This window comes from Rhinolophus hipposideros, assembly GCF_964194185.1.
Source record: "Rhinolophus hipposideros genome assembly, chromosome: 10".
Classification (NCBI taxonomy): domain Eukaryota; kingdom Metazoa; phylum Chordata; class Mammalia; order Chiroptera; family Rhinolophidae; genus Rhinolophus; species Rhinolophus hipposideros.
Window position 1 is genome coordinate 34,078,744 of NC_138056.1, and position 17,157 is coordinate 34,095,900.

At 43.3% G+C, this 17,157-nt stretch overlaps 1 protein-coding gene across 1 annotated transcript; it reads left to right on the forward strand.

The window, feature by feature from the left end:
• Positions 1 to 1,698: 1,698 nt before the first annotated feature.
• E2F8 (E2F transcription factor 8) lies at positions 1,699 to 16,543 on the forward strand (the record flags this gene model as incomplete). Its single annotated transcript, XM_081063380.1, has 13 exons — positions 1,699 to 1,828; positions 2,138 to 2,263; positions 3,974 to 4,252; positions 4,630 to 4,786; positions 6,430 to 6,744; positions 6,944 to 7,105; positions 8,798 to 8,935; positions 10,594 to 10,797; positions 11,110 to 11,197; positions 11,460 to 11,985; positions 15,350 to 15,482; positions 15,603 to 15,991; positions 16,361 to 16,543. Exons 2-13 carry the CDS (start codon positions 2,249 to 2,251, stop codon positions 16,541 to 16,543), a joined length of 2,589 nt encoding a protein of 862 aa, XP_080919506.1. The 5' UTR covers positions 1,699 to 1,828; positions 2,138 to 2,248.
• Positions 16,544 to 17,157: the final 614 nt, after the last annotated feature.

Here is a 17,157-nt window from a genome sequence, read left to right on the forward strand (position 1 = left end):
CCTCGGTGTCCCCGCGCCTCGGTGTCCCCGCCTGGGGAGCCACACGGGCGCGTTGGACTCCGGCAGCCGCCAGCCCCATCCATCGAGCACTCCACAGCACTCCATGCTGAACCTGTCCAAGGCCTGAAAACAGGAGAAAGAGGGAGGGCGAGGGAAGGCGACAGGCAGGGGAGGGGGAAGCGGGTGGAAGGCCTGGAGGGGGAAGGCGGACGCCGAGAACCAGCTCGGGGTGTTCGCCACCTTCACCCTTCGCCCCACACACCTGGGTTCTCCCGCCTCGGCCAAGACCCCGCGCCCCCCGAGTTGGGGTACCGTTTGGCCATCCTGTCTCCCACACCCCAATTTCTAGAAGGCACGGGGCAGACGGTGGACGGCACAACGCGCGCCAGGGATGGAAGGAGGAATGCGCCGGGCTGGGGTCCGGAGGTCAGGCGAGTGGCCCTGGGGCTGGACAGGGGGTCGCAGGGTGCGCGTTGCCCCGCCTGCGTGCCCCGGGAGGGCCGCACTTCAATCCCCAACTCTGAGCCGGGAGAAGCGGGGGTGTTTGCAAATTGAAAGGAAAAAAAAAAGGAAAAAAAGTTGCGGAACTTTTTCCCCCCAACACCGTCGTAGAGGCGGGACCGGAGGGCGGCGCCTGCAGCGCGATTCGCCCCCGGCGCGGGTCCGGAGACTCGGATTGGCGCGCGACGTCCCGGGCCGGGAGGAGCGGGCGTGGGGGAGGGGAGCGGCCCGCCCGCGGGATCGGCTCGCGCCGGGAGCGGGTTAATTTCAAATCGGGGTCTGACTGCTCCTGGACGGCCACGCTCCCTCTGCCCGCCCTCCGGCCCGTCAGTCCCGGTCCCGGCGTTGCCCTCTGGCACCCACCTCGGCGCGGCGTAAGGACCGACTGACCGCCCGACCTGCGGGCTCGGGAGCCTGAGCGGGGAAGAGGTGCCAAGGAATCCCCCCTCAGCCTCCGCCCGCTCCAACCGTCAGCTGAACTGACAGGTCAGCGGGACGCAGAGGGAAGCGGCGCCCGGCCGGCCGGCCCCGGGAAAGACTCGGGAGGGCGGCGGCAGCGGCGGCCGTTTCCCGCCTCTCGCTCCGCCGGGGGCCGTGGAGGGAGGAGCTGAGCTCCCGCGCAGAGGGGAGGGGGAAGCGAGGGGGAGGGGCGGGGATGCCGCGGTTCCGGGCGCGGGTTTGCCCGCGCTCCAGCCCCGCGCAGCTAAGGGGCGGCGCCGGCCACGGCCCGGCTTTCCGCGCCAAATTTTTAAATCGAAGGCGGAAGGTCCGGACCTGCCCCTGGCGCCGCCAACCAATCGCAGGCCCGCGGCCTGCTCTCTGATTGGTCAGCAGTGGTTGCCCTGGAAACCCAGAGGATGCTGTCGGGGAACGGCGAGGCGGGCGGCGCTCGGACTGGGTCTGGGGGAGGGGCAATTAGCCAGCCCGACGGGGAAGTGCGCGGGGTGCGCAGCGTGTGGCGCCAGGAGGACTGTACCTGATTGCCTTCCTTAGCAAATGTAGTCTTGCACGGTGAGGTCCAACGTCGTGGCGGTGACCTGGCCGCCGGAATAACGAGTACATAGCACTTTGCATCGTTAGGGCAAAAAGCCTTAATCATAAGGCGTTCTTTAAATGCCTAGAGTACGGTTGGAGCTTAAGGACTGAATTTGGAAGTTTCCTGAATTTGGAAATTTCTTATCAAGCTATTTCCCAAAACTACTCTACTGAGCTTATGCACGTGTGTGTCAGAGGAGAAATTCAGACATCTAGATGCAGACTTTTATCCAGATTCTTGGGGTCGTGTCAGTTCAGCCGGAACCTGGGCTCGCGAGCTCAGTCTGAACAGGTGGGTGCTTGTACTTGATACAGTCCGTTCGGTGGGGTCCTGAGAATGGCCTGCCTTAAGGTGAGAGGACTGTCACTGGAAATTCTGTGGGTTGCTTGAAGTCTCGTGACAGCGGATCGGTTTGCTGAAGGAATTTACTGGCGTTTGATGTAGTTTTCCGCCCAGTGGGGCTATCTCTGGTCGGGAATAAAATGTAAATGTAGTTTGTCAATTTTCGTTAGTCTTTGTTTCAGTAGAATGGTATCCACGAAGGCATTTTCAACAGGTTTCCTTTTTTTTTAATTTTCCTATTTCCTTTTTTCTTTAAAGATATTAAACTTTTAAATAGAATTGATTGGACTCCTTGAACCAACAGGATATTGGGAGAAACTTCAGATTTTCATTTTTAAAGAAACTCTAAATGTATGAGAAATTTACAGGATGGAGAACGAGAAGGTACCGTTTTAACTTCAGTATTCATCCTTGCAGTTTTAAATGCATTATCATCCAGATTTAAATCCATAATTTTTCAATATTCATATCTTATTAATGCCACATCTTTTAGTTAGCCTCTGTAAAAACCTAGAAGGAAGGGAAATTTAATTTTTGAAGTTAAAAAAGAGGACAGAGTTGCCCAGAGTTTAAGTAATCTTCCCAGAATTTAGAGGGGCAGAGTTGCCCAGAGTTTAAGTATAATCTTCCCAGAATTAAAGTTTTTAATGGTTTGGTGGAAGTCTCAAAGAAATAAACAGAGAAAAAAGGTATTTTTAAGAATTGTAAAATTTGTTAATTGCATTATATTTTTGAGAATTCTTGAACAAAAGGAATTCAGAAGGTGTATTTGACATGATTTGAGATTGGATTTCTTTTTAACATAATTTTCTACCAAATTACCAGCTTCTTTAACTATAGGGGCTACACTCTGAGAAGAAAACATTTTGTAAAATTACAAAAGAATTACCAGTGGGGGTGTCTTGATTGGTGTCGAACTACTGCCAGGTTACCTCTCAGGTACACATGCTCCGGAGGGTACCCCCCCTTGGGTCCCTCACACTGACTTCCATGTAAGAGCACCATAGCTGGATTGAGGAGATTTGGGTTCAAGTCCCATGCTACCTCTCTCAGCCTGGCTGCCCTCTTCTGCAGAATAAAGAGGATTATAGAATGTGGGGAAAATACAAATGGAAAAGCACTTGATAAATCCTAAGGAATCACAGGCGTATAAAATAGTCCCATTAATGTTTGTTTCTGAAGTCACTGAGGAATTAGTGCTTTCTCTATTCTTTCACTTATTGCCATTCCAAGCATTTTCTTTAAAATAGATAGGAAGGATGTGTGAAGTCCCCAGTGTCCAAAAGTAGAAGAAACATGGTTTCCACTCGCCTTCTTTATGAACTGCTGTTAATTTACCCTTTATGTCTCAGTGGCAGTCCACTCACCACCAGGAAGTAGCTTTGTGACTTTGAATCACTAATTTTACTTATCCATCTGTAAAGCGAAGGGATAGATATTCAAAGGGCAGACTTTTCTGGTCAGAAATCCTACTCTTTGGCACTCTGGATTTTGTTCCCTACTGGATTTTGCCAACAAGACTGACCATATGCTAGCCCTTGCCCTTGGCTCTCTGACTCATCTACATCAATAATGTTTTATTGAGCACCTACTGCATGCAGCCATTGTGCTAAATGGATACACAGATGAATGGGACACGGTGTCTGCCCTGGAGGCTTTATTACAGTGTCTTGAGTAAAGGTCACTCCTAGGAGTTTGGGATCCCTTAAAATGATCTCTCCTATTAGGGGAAGCTGAGTGAAAGGTATATGGGAATGCTCTATGCTATCTTTCCAACTTTTCTGTATATCTAAAATTATTTCAACATAGAAAGTTTAAAAATTATGTTTTAAAATTTCTTTAATTTTTGGAACAGAAGGTGAAAAAACTAAGTCCGTGCTTCACTACAAAATTAAAAATGGGAAATTTAGCTTTCAGAATAGACAAGTGTCAAGTGATCATTGGAATATAGTTGCTAATTTAATCAACTCTGCAAGCTCATTAGGCATTCTTTTTCTTAGTAATATTCTATTTATTGTATAATTTCTAGAGTCAAAAGCTGTGTGATGAATCGTGTTTTACAGTGAATTTAATTGTATACTTGTTTTAAACCAGGAAAATCTCTTTTTTGAGCCACATAAAAGGGGACTGATGAAAACACCTCTGAAAGAATCCACTGCAGCAAATATAGTATTGACAGAGATCCAGCCTGACTTTGGCCCTTTAACCACACCCACCAAGCCCAAGGAAATCTCCCAGGGAGAACCGTGGACACCAACCGCCAACCTGAAAATGCTCATCAGTGCTGTGAGCCCCGAGATCCGCTACAGAGATCAGAAAAGGGGGCTGTTTGACAACAGAAATGAATTAGCTGAACCCAAAGATTGTTTACATGTAGGTTTGCAGAGAACTGGGTGGAGAGTAGGAGGTTTGGGGGAGGAGGGGAGTAATTGTCGCAGAAGTGCCAGCAATATAAAGCATCACCACCCTCAGACTGTTAGTGACCTCCTCCAGCACCCCAGAAAGGTTTGGACCCCATCAAATATTGCACTCGCAATTCTGAACCTTTGATTTATTTTCAGTTCAAGCTTCCCTTTAAGATCTGCCAGGCAGTTTATTGTGGTTCCCCACCATTTTTCCCCCCAAAAGTTCACAGCTATTGAAGCAAAGCACATAGTGTTAGCCAGTGTTAGTCATAGAGCACAGACGCCCCTAATAAATCTGTCAGACTTTATTTTAGAATAACACATTATTTACCTCTTCCTTTGTAGGAACACTTATCTGGAGATGAATATGAGAAATCCCAACCAAGTCGAAAAGAGAAAAGTTTAGGGTTGTTGTGCCATAAGTTCTTAGCACGATATCCTAACTATCCCAATCCTGCCGTGAATAATGACATCTGTCTTGACGAAGTAGCCGAGGAACTTAGTAAGTATGCCGCAAGCTCACTGAAATGGTTCGTAGGTAAAGTGATTTCGTACACTTACTCCTTCAAACCCACACTTGTCTAGCCAGTGTCTGTAATGACACAAATAAGGCCTCAGGGAATTATAAATCTCTAAAGCCCTATTAATTTAAGAATAAAGGCATGTATTTTCCAGTTTCAGCGCTTAATACAGAAGCTAAAAATCACAATGGAGATTGCTTCTGACTGCATTTCAAAAGCTCTGAAGCTTTAGAGGAAGGCAGCATTGTTTTATAACTTGGATCATAACTGCTACAACTTTGAACTTCTCTCTTGGCTCTCTCCTGTCAGAGCCAGGCTACAAAATGGTATCTCCATAGTTTATAACAAGGATCAGCCTCTGTGGGGGAGCAGGGCCACTCAGAACTATTCTAAGGACCACTGCATTTTCTGAGTGTTTGGCAAAATTACTGTGTCCCCTTGACTCCTTTTACTCCTTTCTTCATAGACTCGAATCTAGTTATAGCCTAAGAGGGGTGTGTGGCAAATTTGGGATACCTTTGGAGTCATGAACATATCATAATCTGAAACTGAACTGCTGTGCAGGCTATTTTAATATATAGCTATTACCCCATGAAGAAAGTTTTGCCCTTCTAATGCATGTTTATCAAAGTCAACATTATTTCACATTTTAAGAATATGCCATTTAGATCTCATCTATTCACATTCACTTCATTGTAGCTATGTAGAATGTACCCTATAATTCAGCAGGTATCTATTGATCCTATGTGCCCGGTAATGTTGTAACAGCTTGCGATAAAATCAGTGAACAAAAGCACAAAATCCCTGCTCCCGTGGAACCTACATTCTAATGGGGGCAGTAGACAATATGCAGAGGACATAATAAGTAATTGTAATGTTTGTTAGAAGAAAATACATACTGTGGGAAAAGAAATGTAGACTATGGTAAAGGGGGCCCAGGAGTGCTTTGCAATTTTAAATTAAATGAGGTTGGGCCTCGTTGAGAAGGTGATATCTGAGCAAGGACTTGAAAGAATCGAGAGGGGGAGCCATGAGGACATCTAGGAGAGGGATTCCAGGCAGAGGGAACAGCCCGGCACAAGGGCCTTCAGACAAGGGCATATCTGGCAGGTCCCAGGAACAGCAAGAAATCTCAGTACCTTGTACCTATCATATATGACAGCCTTGTGTGTGTGTGTGTGTGTGTGTGTGTGTGAGAGAGAGAGAGAGAGAGAGAAACATAAGAAACAAGTTGTGAAGTGTGGGGTGTAGAGTATTAAAGACATGGTTTTGCCACTTCCTGGCTCTGTGCCTTGGGGTGCGCTACATAGCCAGTCTGAACCTCCACTGCGTCATCAATAAAGTATAGATAATAATACCTACCCCACAAGTTTAGGGTAGAAATTTTCTAAAGCTGTATGGCACATAGTAGCCCCTCAATAAATGTCACCTCTCTAATTCATATTAACTGTGTGTGCCCTTTGAGAGCAGGCACATGTCTTTCTCATCTTCACAGTCTTTGTTGAGCAATAAGAAAGTTACCCAGATCTCAGTGACTAATAAACCATGGAAGAAAAAATGATTCAATTTTTTGACACATTATAAAATCTGATCCTAGTCATACGTAATTGCTCCTTCTTTGTAGATGTTGAGCGTCGGCGCATTTATGATATTGTGAACGTCCTGGAGAGTTTACACATGGTGAGCCGCCTCGCCAAAAACAGGTACACGTGGCATGGGCGACATAATCTCAACAAAACCCTTGGGACTTTGAAAAGCGTCGGGGAGGAGAACAAGTATGCCGAGCAGATTATGATGATCAAAAAGAAAGAATATGAACAAGAGTTCGACTTTAGTAAGAGTTACAGTATAGAGGATCATATCGTCAAAGCAAACACCGGCCAAAATGGACACCCAGACATGTGTTTTGTCGAACTCCCTGGAGTGGAATTTCGGGCAGGTGAGAGATGGCATTGAAAAGCTCAGGTCTAAAGAAAAGGTTCCTTAGGGAACCCTGCTCTAAAGCTACTGCTATCTTTAACATTAAAATGCTGCAGTTGTTAACTCTGACCAGGTGGTGGTATTTTTAGCCTTGTTACTTTAGATGTCACTTGTCCTTTCATGAATTTTAATTCTCTAATCCTTACTCTTCTTCAAAGCTTCTGTAAACAGCCGCAAAGACAAGTCTTTAAGAGTGATGAGCCAGAAATTTGTGATGCTGTTTTTGGTGTCAACGCCTCAGATAGTAAGCCTAGAGATTGCGGCCAAGATTTTAATTGGGGAGGACCATGTGGAAGATTTGGATAAAAGCAAGTTTAAAAGTAAGTATCATGACTGCTATGGACTTTGGATCTATTCTTAACAATCAAATCTCAGTTACAGACTGACTTCCTTTGCTATACAAACAGATCTTCTCAAATTGTGCTTTTGTAGCTTTACTTCTCCCCAGCAGTCATGATCAAGCTGCTTTAGCTAACCTGTAGTATTCAAAGACATGTATATAACTATTATTTGTCTGACACTTTGGGTTGTAAACAGTTCCTTAGAAGTTACCTCACGTGAGAGGGTAACATTGTCCTCATTTTATTCCTATACCATCTATAGTTGCCTGAAGTCTAAATGAGCAGTAAATCATAAAGTGACTGCAACCCAGGTGTCCGCTCTTTCCACTATCTCTCATATGTGCGAGTACAAATAACTCTTCTGGAATTGTCCCCAGAAGTGACCTGCAGCACAGTTGGCTTGCTACTTTGAAAGAATGGTTGCAGCCAGCATATTTGATCAAAGTTGGAACAGGATTATATACTTTGGGTTCCTGAAGCAGAGGTCTGCCCTCACCACCGTAACAGACTTGACAGGAACCTCCACGAGTAGAGAGAGGGTGTGGGAAGAAGTGCTCAGCAGATGGGGAGGGGTCTGCTGCATGCCCGTCTTTCCTGGGGGCATTTGCAAACCTCCAAGTAGGGAATGAAGTCTAGCCTGAACGTGGGACACTTCGGGGACCCAGCTGTATGGTGAGGAAGAGCTCCCTCAAGCAACAGCAGAGGCTGTGGGATGCCTGAGAGCTGTCACACAGACTCCTGCCCATCCCTGAAAAGCTATACTAGTCCCATAAAAGTAAATGCAGACATCCCCAGGTTGCTAGTGTCTCTATCAAGACAAAATTAAGTAGAGAGAAAGGCTGTGATACTGGCAATTGGCTTGGGAGATGTGCAATTTCAAAAAACACGTCCTGGGCCTACTGATGGGCTGCCTTGCTTTGAGAAGTCACCAGACACAGTTTTCAGCTCTCCATTTCCCTGGTTACTCGCAGCCTTGGAAACTATTCCAGGAACTGCAGATGTGTAATTTGCTGAATCCCCAGGGAACTCAGAACCTTCTAGCACGGCTATGAAGAATGGGTTCGATTTGTAATTTTATACTATGAAGCTAGAAGTAAAAGCAGACTTTTGCTTTAAAAAAAAAAGCACTTTAAGACTGTAGAATTAATAAATCTATGCTTTGCGTATTACATAAGGATAATACCACAACTTACAAATTTTGATGGGCTATGGAATTTTCCATGCTTATGATATTAAATCAATCTTATTGATGTAAACTATCACAAGCAGGAAAGCAATACATTTATCATTGATGCTTTATTTCTTTTGTTCATAAAATTCTTCTGACTCATTAGAAGATGCCCAGCAATGGTGACTTTATCAAAAAAATTGTTACATAGTTTCCAATAGGGCAATCTCATTAAGTAAGTTTTCCCTTTTCAACTTGTGCTTTTGTCATTTCAAAATTCAATTCAATACCAGCAGTAACTGAGTCTTTTCAATATTTAAAACTATTTTTTTTGTTTTAATTAAAGCTGTATCACTAGAATAATTTTAAGAGCCACATTTTTCTCTCTTTGACATTGACGGTTAGGATAGCTCTTTGAATATACATGAAATCCTTATGAAGCAAAGTCCTTTGATCTTTCATTATTCCATTAAGTAGTATGTATGCTTTTTTTTTTTCCCCAGCAAAAATTAGGAGGTTGTATGATATAGCTAATGTTTTGAGTAGCCTGGCTCTTATCAAGAAAGTTCATGTTACAGAGGAAAGAGGCCGAAAACCAGCTTTTAAATGGACAGGCCCAGAAATCAGTCCAAATCCCAATGGTATGTATTTGTTTTTTCTAATTCTTTGCTTTGTTATTTAGAATTAATGCACATTTGAAGATATTCTCCCTTCCCCTTTTTACCCACACTCCCACATGGAAAGAACATATATAAGTGGTTGAATAGACAAAAATGAGTGACAATATGAAAAATTCGGTTACTTACTGGCTCCATCAGCAACCACAAGGTCGGTAACGCACGGTGCCCAGGAGGTAGAATCTGTATATGAAAGGATTTGAAAAAGTTGAAAGCATCACAAATGGTGAGATGCTATTGCTGTCATTATTATGCTTCTCAGTGACCATAGCACATTGAGAATGAAATAAATTCATTCTGGTATCAATATTCTAGTCTCCATCTCAACTCTAGGATTCTGACATTTTGCCTTCCACCAAAGGTCCCCATATAGAAGTAAGTGCTGGAAAGTGGCAAGGACATAGGCATAGAGGCAGAGAGAGACAGGTTCCAGTCCTACCGTGTTTCCCTGAAAATAATCCCTAACCGAAAATAAGCCCTAGCATGATTTTTCAGGAGGACATTCCCTGAACAGAAGCCCTAATGCGTCTTTTGAAACAAAAATTAACATGAGACACGGTCTTATTTTCGGGCAAACACGGTAGCTCTGCCACTTACTAGCTATGTGGCCTCGGGCAAGTTACTTTTCCAAGGCTAAGTTTCCTTACTACAAAATGGGAAGAACCATGGTGCCTTTGTGAGGTTATTGTGATTTGGGATGTAATCTGAGGGAAAGTTCCTTTGGGGAGGGATTTGAAAAGCACAGACTCTGGAGCCAGACAGATGGCGTTCATATCCCAGGCCCACATTCTACCAGCTGAATGAGTCAGGCGGTTAATGTCTCTGAAATGGGGATACATTTCCTGAGAAGTACCTACCTGGTGGAGCTGCTGAGAGTGTCTTCGTGCGTTCAGGCTGCTCTCATTATTATGCTTCTCAGTGACCACAGCACATTGAGAACTGAGTGGCTTATAAACAGAAATGTTTCTCAGTTAGGGAGGCTGGGAAGTCCGAGACCAAGGCACCTGCAGATTCGGTGGCTGGTGCGCATCTGCCTTCTAGACAGCCTTTTTATTGTAATCTTACATGGTGGAAGGGAATTGGGGAGCTCTGCAGGGTTACAAGAGCACTAATCCTGTTCAACAAGCCTCTGCCCTCATGACCTAAGCACCTCCCAAAGGCCCCACTTTCTAGTAACACGTTGGGCATTAGGTTTTTCAACATAGGAATTTGGGGGGTTGTGGGGGGACACAAAATATTCAGTCCATAGCAGTTAGGGTCACCATTTTCCATCAAATTAAGACTGCTGATTCTAAGAGGCACAATTTTTTATATTATCAATAAGGAAAGAAACCACTGACAGTGACACTATAACACACCACTGGTTATAAGTTACAATGGGTTTTAGAAACGCTCAAGTGTGAAATCTTGCCTCAGAATTCATTTAAGAGGGTAAACAAGGTTTTGTGTATTTAAAGCCCTGAAAACAGTATCTGGCACATAGTCAGTGCTCTATAACTGTTGCCACTGTAATTCCTAAAATCATTTCAGAACTACACTTTGACTTCATATTCCAAAAGGAAGACAAACCACCTGTTTTACTGTTTTACTGTGTTTTAATGCAGTACCCTTTTCTCTTTCAGGTCTGAGCCCTGTCATTCCTTTCTCCCCCTCAGATTTAGAAGTGAAGCAATCTTCAAAAGAGAACTGTGCCAAAAACCTCTTTTCCACACGTGGGAAACCAAACTTTACTCGACACCCATCTCTTATCAAACTGGTAAAGAGCATAGAAAGTGATCGGAGAAAGATAAATTCTGCTCCCAGTAGCCCCATCAAAACCAGCAAAGGTGTGTTTTCAGTTATGTCAGGTTTCCACTTGGAAGAACTCCTTTTTATCTGATTTTTTTTAAAGTTTACTTGATCCGTATGGAACTTGTTAGGAAATTATTTCCATATCCATATAATTAACCCCACTTGAAGCCTAACTTATGTATGAATTAAAGGATGAATGTCGTTTGTGGGGTTTTTCTTTTAATTGCTATGTGATTTTGGGGGGAGGTGCATGTTCTCTGTTCCTTGGACTTCAGAGATACGTCATCTGAGTGAGCATTTATTCTTTTGACTTGACCAACCCCTACTCCTTCTTTCTATCTTCCCAGCTGAGAGTTCTCAGAATTCTGCACCCTTCCCAAGTAAAATGGCTCAGCTCGCAGCTATTTGCAAAATAGAGTTAGAAGAGCAATCAAGGTAAGTCAGCAGCGCTCTTGAATTCCTTTTACATTGAATCATTAGGATTCCTTATTTTATGTAAGACTAGGCATTAGCCTTGGAAACTAGTGAGATAATCTTTCCTGTAACTCATATGCAAGCATTACAGAAACTATCTGCTAGTTTCATAAAAGATTGGTTTCAATCTGGGACAATCTAAAGTGGTAGAACATTCTAGAGAAAATGTGTTTATTTTAGAACATTATGGACAATGTGTCATGTTTTAAATCTTGTCTTTTAGTGAACCCAGAAAAAAAACGAAAGTACAGCTGGCACGATCTGGACATTGTAAACCAGTGGCCCCTCTGGGCACCCCTGTAAATGCTGAGCTGGAGCTGACAGCACCGTCCCTCATCCAGCCCCTGGGGGTGGTACCCCTGATCCCCAGCCCATTGTCATCTGCGGTGCCCTTGATCCTACCTCAGCCCCCTCCGGGCCCATCCTATGCCCTCTATTTGCAGCCTGCCCAAGCTCAAACCATGACACCGCCCCAAGCCCTGAGCCCAACAGTCTGCCCCACCCCCTCTTCTAAAGCTACAAGATCAAAAGACTCCACAGATGTCACCACCGAGAAGGCAGCCAGTGATGCCACAAAGCTCAGTGTCTCCACCAGGCCTGGAAGCCTGGTGCCAGAGAGACAAGGTACACAGACCCGAGACAGGGAACCTGCTGGAGAAAGAGGCTCAAAGAGGGCAAACACGCTCGAGGATAGTTGTTCCAAAAAGAAATTTAAAGAGGACCTAAAAGGACTTGAAAATGTCTCCACAGTAAGTACAGCCTTCCACTGTGCGAAGCTTTAGCAACTCCCCAGTTGATTAGAGGAGGATTTGGTGGCTTGTGAAATTTACCAGAGCAAAGAGCAGTCTCTAGAAGACAAGAAACTGTTCCTTCACATCCCAAAATCCAAATGAGGCCCCAGACAGCTAATCCCCTGGCAGGGATGACAGCAGGACATTTTTAACCTTTAGAGGAAGGGATTATTTGCTCTCTTTATAAAGCACCACGGGTGGTTGTCCTTAAGTCCATTTCTCTACCACATGCTGGAATGCAAACACCTGTCATGAAATTCTTAAATAATTTACAAGCAGACCTAACCCAAAGTGAATGGATGGTTGCATAGGGTTCCGTGACTCCTGCTTTCTGAGTTATTACCTAATGTTTGTTTAATACCCTATAACTGGCATCTGTTGCCTAGAAGATAAAATTGTTCCCAGTTTTTACTTTCTACCTAAAATTTAAATCAAAATTTCTGTTTTGTGTAAATAGAAAAATCAAATGTATCTTGGCAAACTGTAGGTATATTAGATACATTGGTTTCTAGGGATTTTGGTGTTCTAGGTCATTTTTTTCCCTAGGTGGAGTTTAGTTCAGGAAGCAATTAACATTTATTGGATGCCTACCCACACACCAGATGTCCGAAGGATTAGGCACTTTTACACACATTATCTCATTTTCCTCCCTTAGGACAGTTACATGTGAAAGACATGATCACCAAATGGACACCACGAAATGTGGAAGCAGTTCATCTCTCATTTTGTCCCTGCTGTTAACTCAAGTTATTTTACTTCTCTACATCTCATTTTCCCACATCTATAAAGAATTTGTTCCACCAGTTTTTCCTGATCATCTACTGGGTGTAAAGCATGTGTGCTGGATCAAATCAAACCCGGCACGTGCCTTTGGTGACAGTTGCTTTTGAGAACTTGCCCCAAGCCATATTACAGTTTCTGTGAGGCTACGTGAATTTGTTACATGATGGTAGACATAAAGAGGGTTTGTCCTTCTTTTAAGGCACCATATAACCTGAAGGATATTACCTGTGACTGTTGTTAGTGAGGAGGCTTTAGAGTTTTTCAAGTTTTCCCTGAGGATGGCATAGTATCATTTTTGCATTTAAGCTCCACGCTAGGGGGAAAAATCACGGGGCTTTAGCCTGATTCAATTTTCTGGGAGATCCATAGACTCTTTGGGCCAATGGGGTAATTGAATAATGGTCTCCTGTTGCTCGCTTGGTTAATCAGCATTAGGGTTTTCAGTAGATAGATTTTTCCATGTCCCCCTGCTTTTTTCACCTCTATGACTACATTTTGACCATTTCTTTTTGGCATAGACCGAGCAGAACAAAGAAAATCTGTTAATTCATGTGTTAATTCATTCAGCAAACATTTCTTGAGAATCTGCTCTTCTGGGAATGGAGAGAAGACAGTATACAAAGAACACAAACATATCAGTTAGTGAATAATAAGAATTATAGTGAAAATAGAAAAGGATGGCGTAATAGGAAGAGGGGGTAAGAGGGTTACTATAGGATAGATGAGATGACATGCAAGTTGAACTATGTCAGATTCACTCATTGTGCTAATTTAATAGTTCTCTTTTTTTTTCCAAAAAAAAAAAAAGGAATTGGCAGTCTAGGTTAAATGATTTTGTGATAAATGTGGTTTGCACAAAATTGAAAAATAATGATTAGAGTGCTATAGGTTTTGCTGAAGATTTGAAAGAATTAAACCAGCAAGCAGAATAACTTGTACCATGAGAGAACATGATTAATAGCAGCAAAGAAGAGCTATTTGTAAAATGCCTGAATCCACCCATTAAGAATTGCTATTCCTGCAGCTTTCAGGGAACCTACCAGTAAAGACACTGAACCACGGCAAGCATCTAAGAAACAAAATTTAAAGTTTGTGCTACACTTTGAGCATCGTGGATTCTGAATTCACTGGTTCCCAAAATAAAGACAGGACCTATTAACAGCTGGATCAAAGTGTAAACTGTTGTTTGGACAATGTTTAGAGGAAGGGTCTGGAGGAAGATAAAAGGAAGGAAGGCGGTGCCGCCCCCCCCCTCCCCCGGTTTACAAGAGCGGCTTTTAGCTTTCACCAGTCCTGCTCTTGGGAAGGCAGTTCAGCCACCCCTGCCTTTCTGCGGTAGGCTTTCTCTCTTTGGTAAAGCACGACCATCTAGTAGGCATGGGGGAGATACACAGCCCAGCATCCTGGCCGCTTCCGTTTGGAATGTAACTTGACTGCCTGTAGCTTTTGCTCCATGACTGTGGGGTCTCTAGTATGAGTTAATCAGTGCTCTTTTTCCTCTGTGGTTTTTGAATTGTGGTGCTGTGCCCTTTAGTTTGTATATTAGAAGTGTGTTTGCCTGGTATCATTAGAACCTCAAGTATTAGAAAGAAATCGACAGTTGTGTAATTCCTTTGTTCCAAATGAAGGGTCAGTAAACTTCTTTTCTGTAAAGGACCAGGCAGTAAATATTTTTACTTTGTGGGCCATGTGGTCTCTGTTGCACCTATTCCACACTGCCAATGTAAAAAGAAAAAAGAATTGGAAAGTGGCTATAGAAAGGGCATGGCTGTGTTCCAATGCAATTTTATCTACAAAAACAGCCAGGACGCTGGATTTTTGGTCCATGGCTTGGCAACCCCTTTCTCTAAATAAACATTTCTTAAAATATTTCCCTTAAATACCGATGCTACCAAAAATTTAGTTGCCAGATAGCCTAAGAAATGCTACATGCTGGATGCTCCCTTGGAGATTTACAATGACTCCATGCCATTATTAAATAAAGTCCCTCAGAAATTCTCTAATAAAAACACCATTTTCCTTTGCTGAAATCAGCATTTCCCAAAAATAAGTGAGCATGATTCAAGCAACGACTGCTTGCGTCCCATGGAACTAGGATCTCAGAATACTCTTTGGGAAATACCATTCTATATAATTTAAGAACAATCAGATAATAACATAGCCCTTATAGTGTCCAACTGCATTGAACTTGGTTCTGACAGCACCACGCAATTAACAGCAGGCCTTCGGCTGTCAGTATGAGGGGGTCTGCTGAGTGAATCCTACTCTAAGCAGGCTCAGCGCTAGCTTTAGGACACTTCCTAAGACCACAGAGCACATTTAAGAAACACATGGTTTGTATTACTCAGGACAAGTGCTGGAAGGGAGGGAGGGATATTATCTTCAGGGAGCCATACAGCTGGCCTGCCTGGAGCCTGTACGTTGGGAGGCTTTAGTCTGATGAGACAAACAACCACTAAGGGACAGTAATCCTAGGAGAGGCACGTGGCCATTTTTCTTACAGTGTTTGTGTGTAAAATAAACCCTTCTTGTTTCCTAGACTTTGTTCCCGTCAGGATATCTAATCCCTCTTGCCCAGTGCTCATCCCTGGGGGCAGAGTCTGTCTTGCCTAGTAAAGAAAAATCAGGTACGCTTTCCCCAAACCACAGGATCTACAGCTCCCCAATCACAGGTGAGGGTATGTAAAATGTTATTCAAATGTGGGCCTGTCTCAAGTTCACTTAAGCCTGGTAAGCTTCTCAGACAAATGCCTGTGCTTTTAAGATATTCTCCCTCCCCCTTTTCTTTCCAGGTGTTATTCCAGTGACATCATCTGAACTCAGTGCTGTTAATTTTACCTCTTTTCATGTAACACCTTTGAAACTAATGGTCTCACCAACTTCCATGGCAGCCATACCTGTAGGGAACAGCCCGGCTCTCACTTCGAGTCACCCCATTCCCGTCCAGAACCCAAGCTCAGCCATTGTAAACTTCACCCTGCAGCATTTGGGACTCATCTCCCCCAGTGTGCAGGTGTCTGCCAGCCCCAGCCCCGGCACTGTTCCTGCGTCTCCAAGAATAGAGGCTGTTGTACCAGAAAAGGCAGGCTCTCAGCAAGGAAGGGCCACCAGGTATGATTCTCCAGTCCTGGGCCAGAACCAACCAAATGGACAATCCGTTGCTGTGACAGGAGCACAACAGGTGAGAATATTTCCATTTAATTTAGTTTTTCCTTGGGTTATTAAGTCCCAAATATCAGTGTCATGGGAGATTTGCTTTTGCCTTTCTTCTTTGGAGAGGGAAAGGATAGGAGAGTGAGGAGATTGAAGCCTGCCTGCCTTGCAGTGCTGGAAAGAGTGCCTAATGAGTCCACATTATTGGGTTATGAGCTTTTTATCTTGCCTTAACAAAAACAGCTGGAATGTAAAACTCTTCCAGGCTTACCTAGCCAATTTCAAAGTGTACTATGTTCTCACATGTGACACGATCTTTCAGTCCAGTCTTCTAAGGCTGCTAGAGTGTACCTCTCTGGCTTTGACTGCTTTTTTCCATTCATCTCTTTTCAATCAGCCTGTTCCTGTGACACCCAAAGGGTCACAATTAGTGGCCGAAAGTTTCTTCCGTACCCCAGGTGGACCAATGAAGTTGACGAGCTCATCCTGTGTGGATTTCGATGGTGCTAATAAAACCTCTGTAGGAACTCTCTTTGTCCCACAACGAAAACTGGAAGTCTCAACAGAAGATGTCCATTAATTGACAGATTTGGCTTCATTTAATTTTCTAAAAAGTTGTTTAAGAGAGAAGATATATTCAGACTGGTTTGGAGAATACGTTCTCTGAAAATACTGTAAATACATTGGGGATTTACTTAATTTCAAAACACACTTGTGTATATATATGTATATATATATACACATATATATATACATATACACAAATATATATATATATATATATATATATTTGTATTAATCGAAATTCAGCCATCAGTCCTAAAAAATAAAAGTAAAATGTTGAACTAAGAATTTCTAGGGGAAAAAATTATTTCACTGTGCCTACACTATTATGCAACGTAACTGTATTAAAGTTTACATTCCTTTGACTGAATATGTGATGTGCCTAATACAGCATTCTCTTAAACTTTGCACAAAGAAAACGCTGTGATGTATAATGTATTTTTAAATAGGAGAGCTATAGCTATATTTTTTGTAATTTTAATCTGTTGTTGCAGTATGTCTTTTTGTAAAGTTTGCAATAATCATCAATCAAGTCTATGGAAAAATTATTTATAAAATGTATTTTTAATCATAAGTTGTTAAAATTAAAACTTTTCTAAATTGTATTTAACATTTTCATTTGACCAGTTA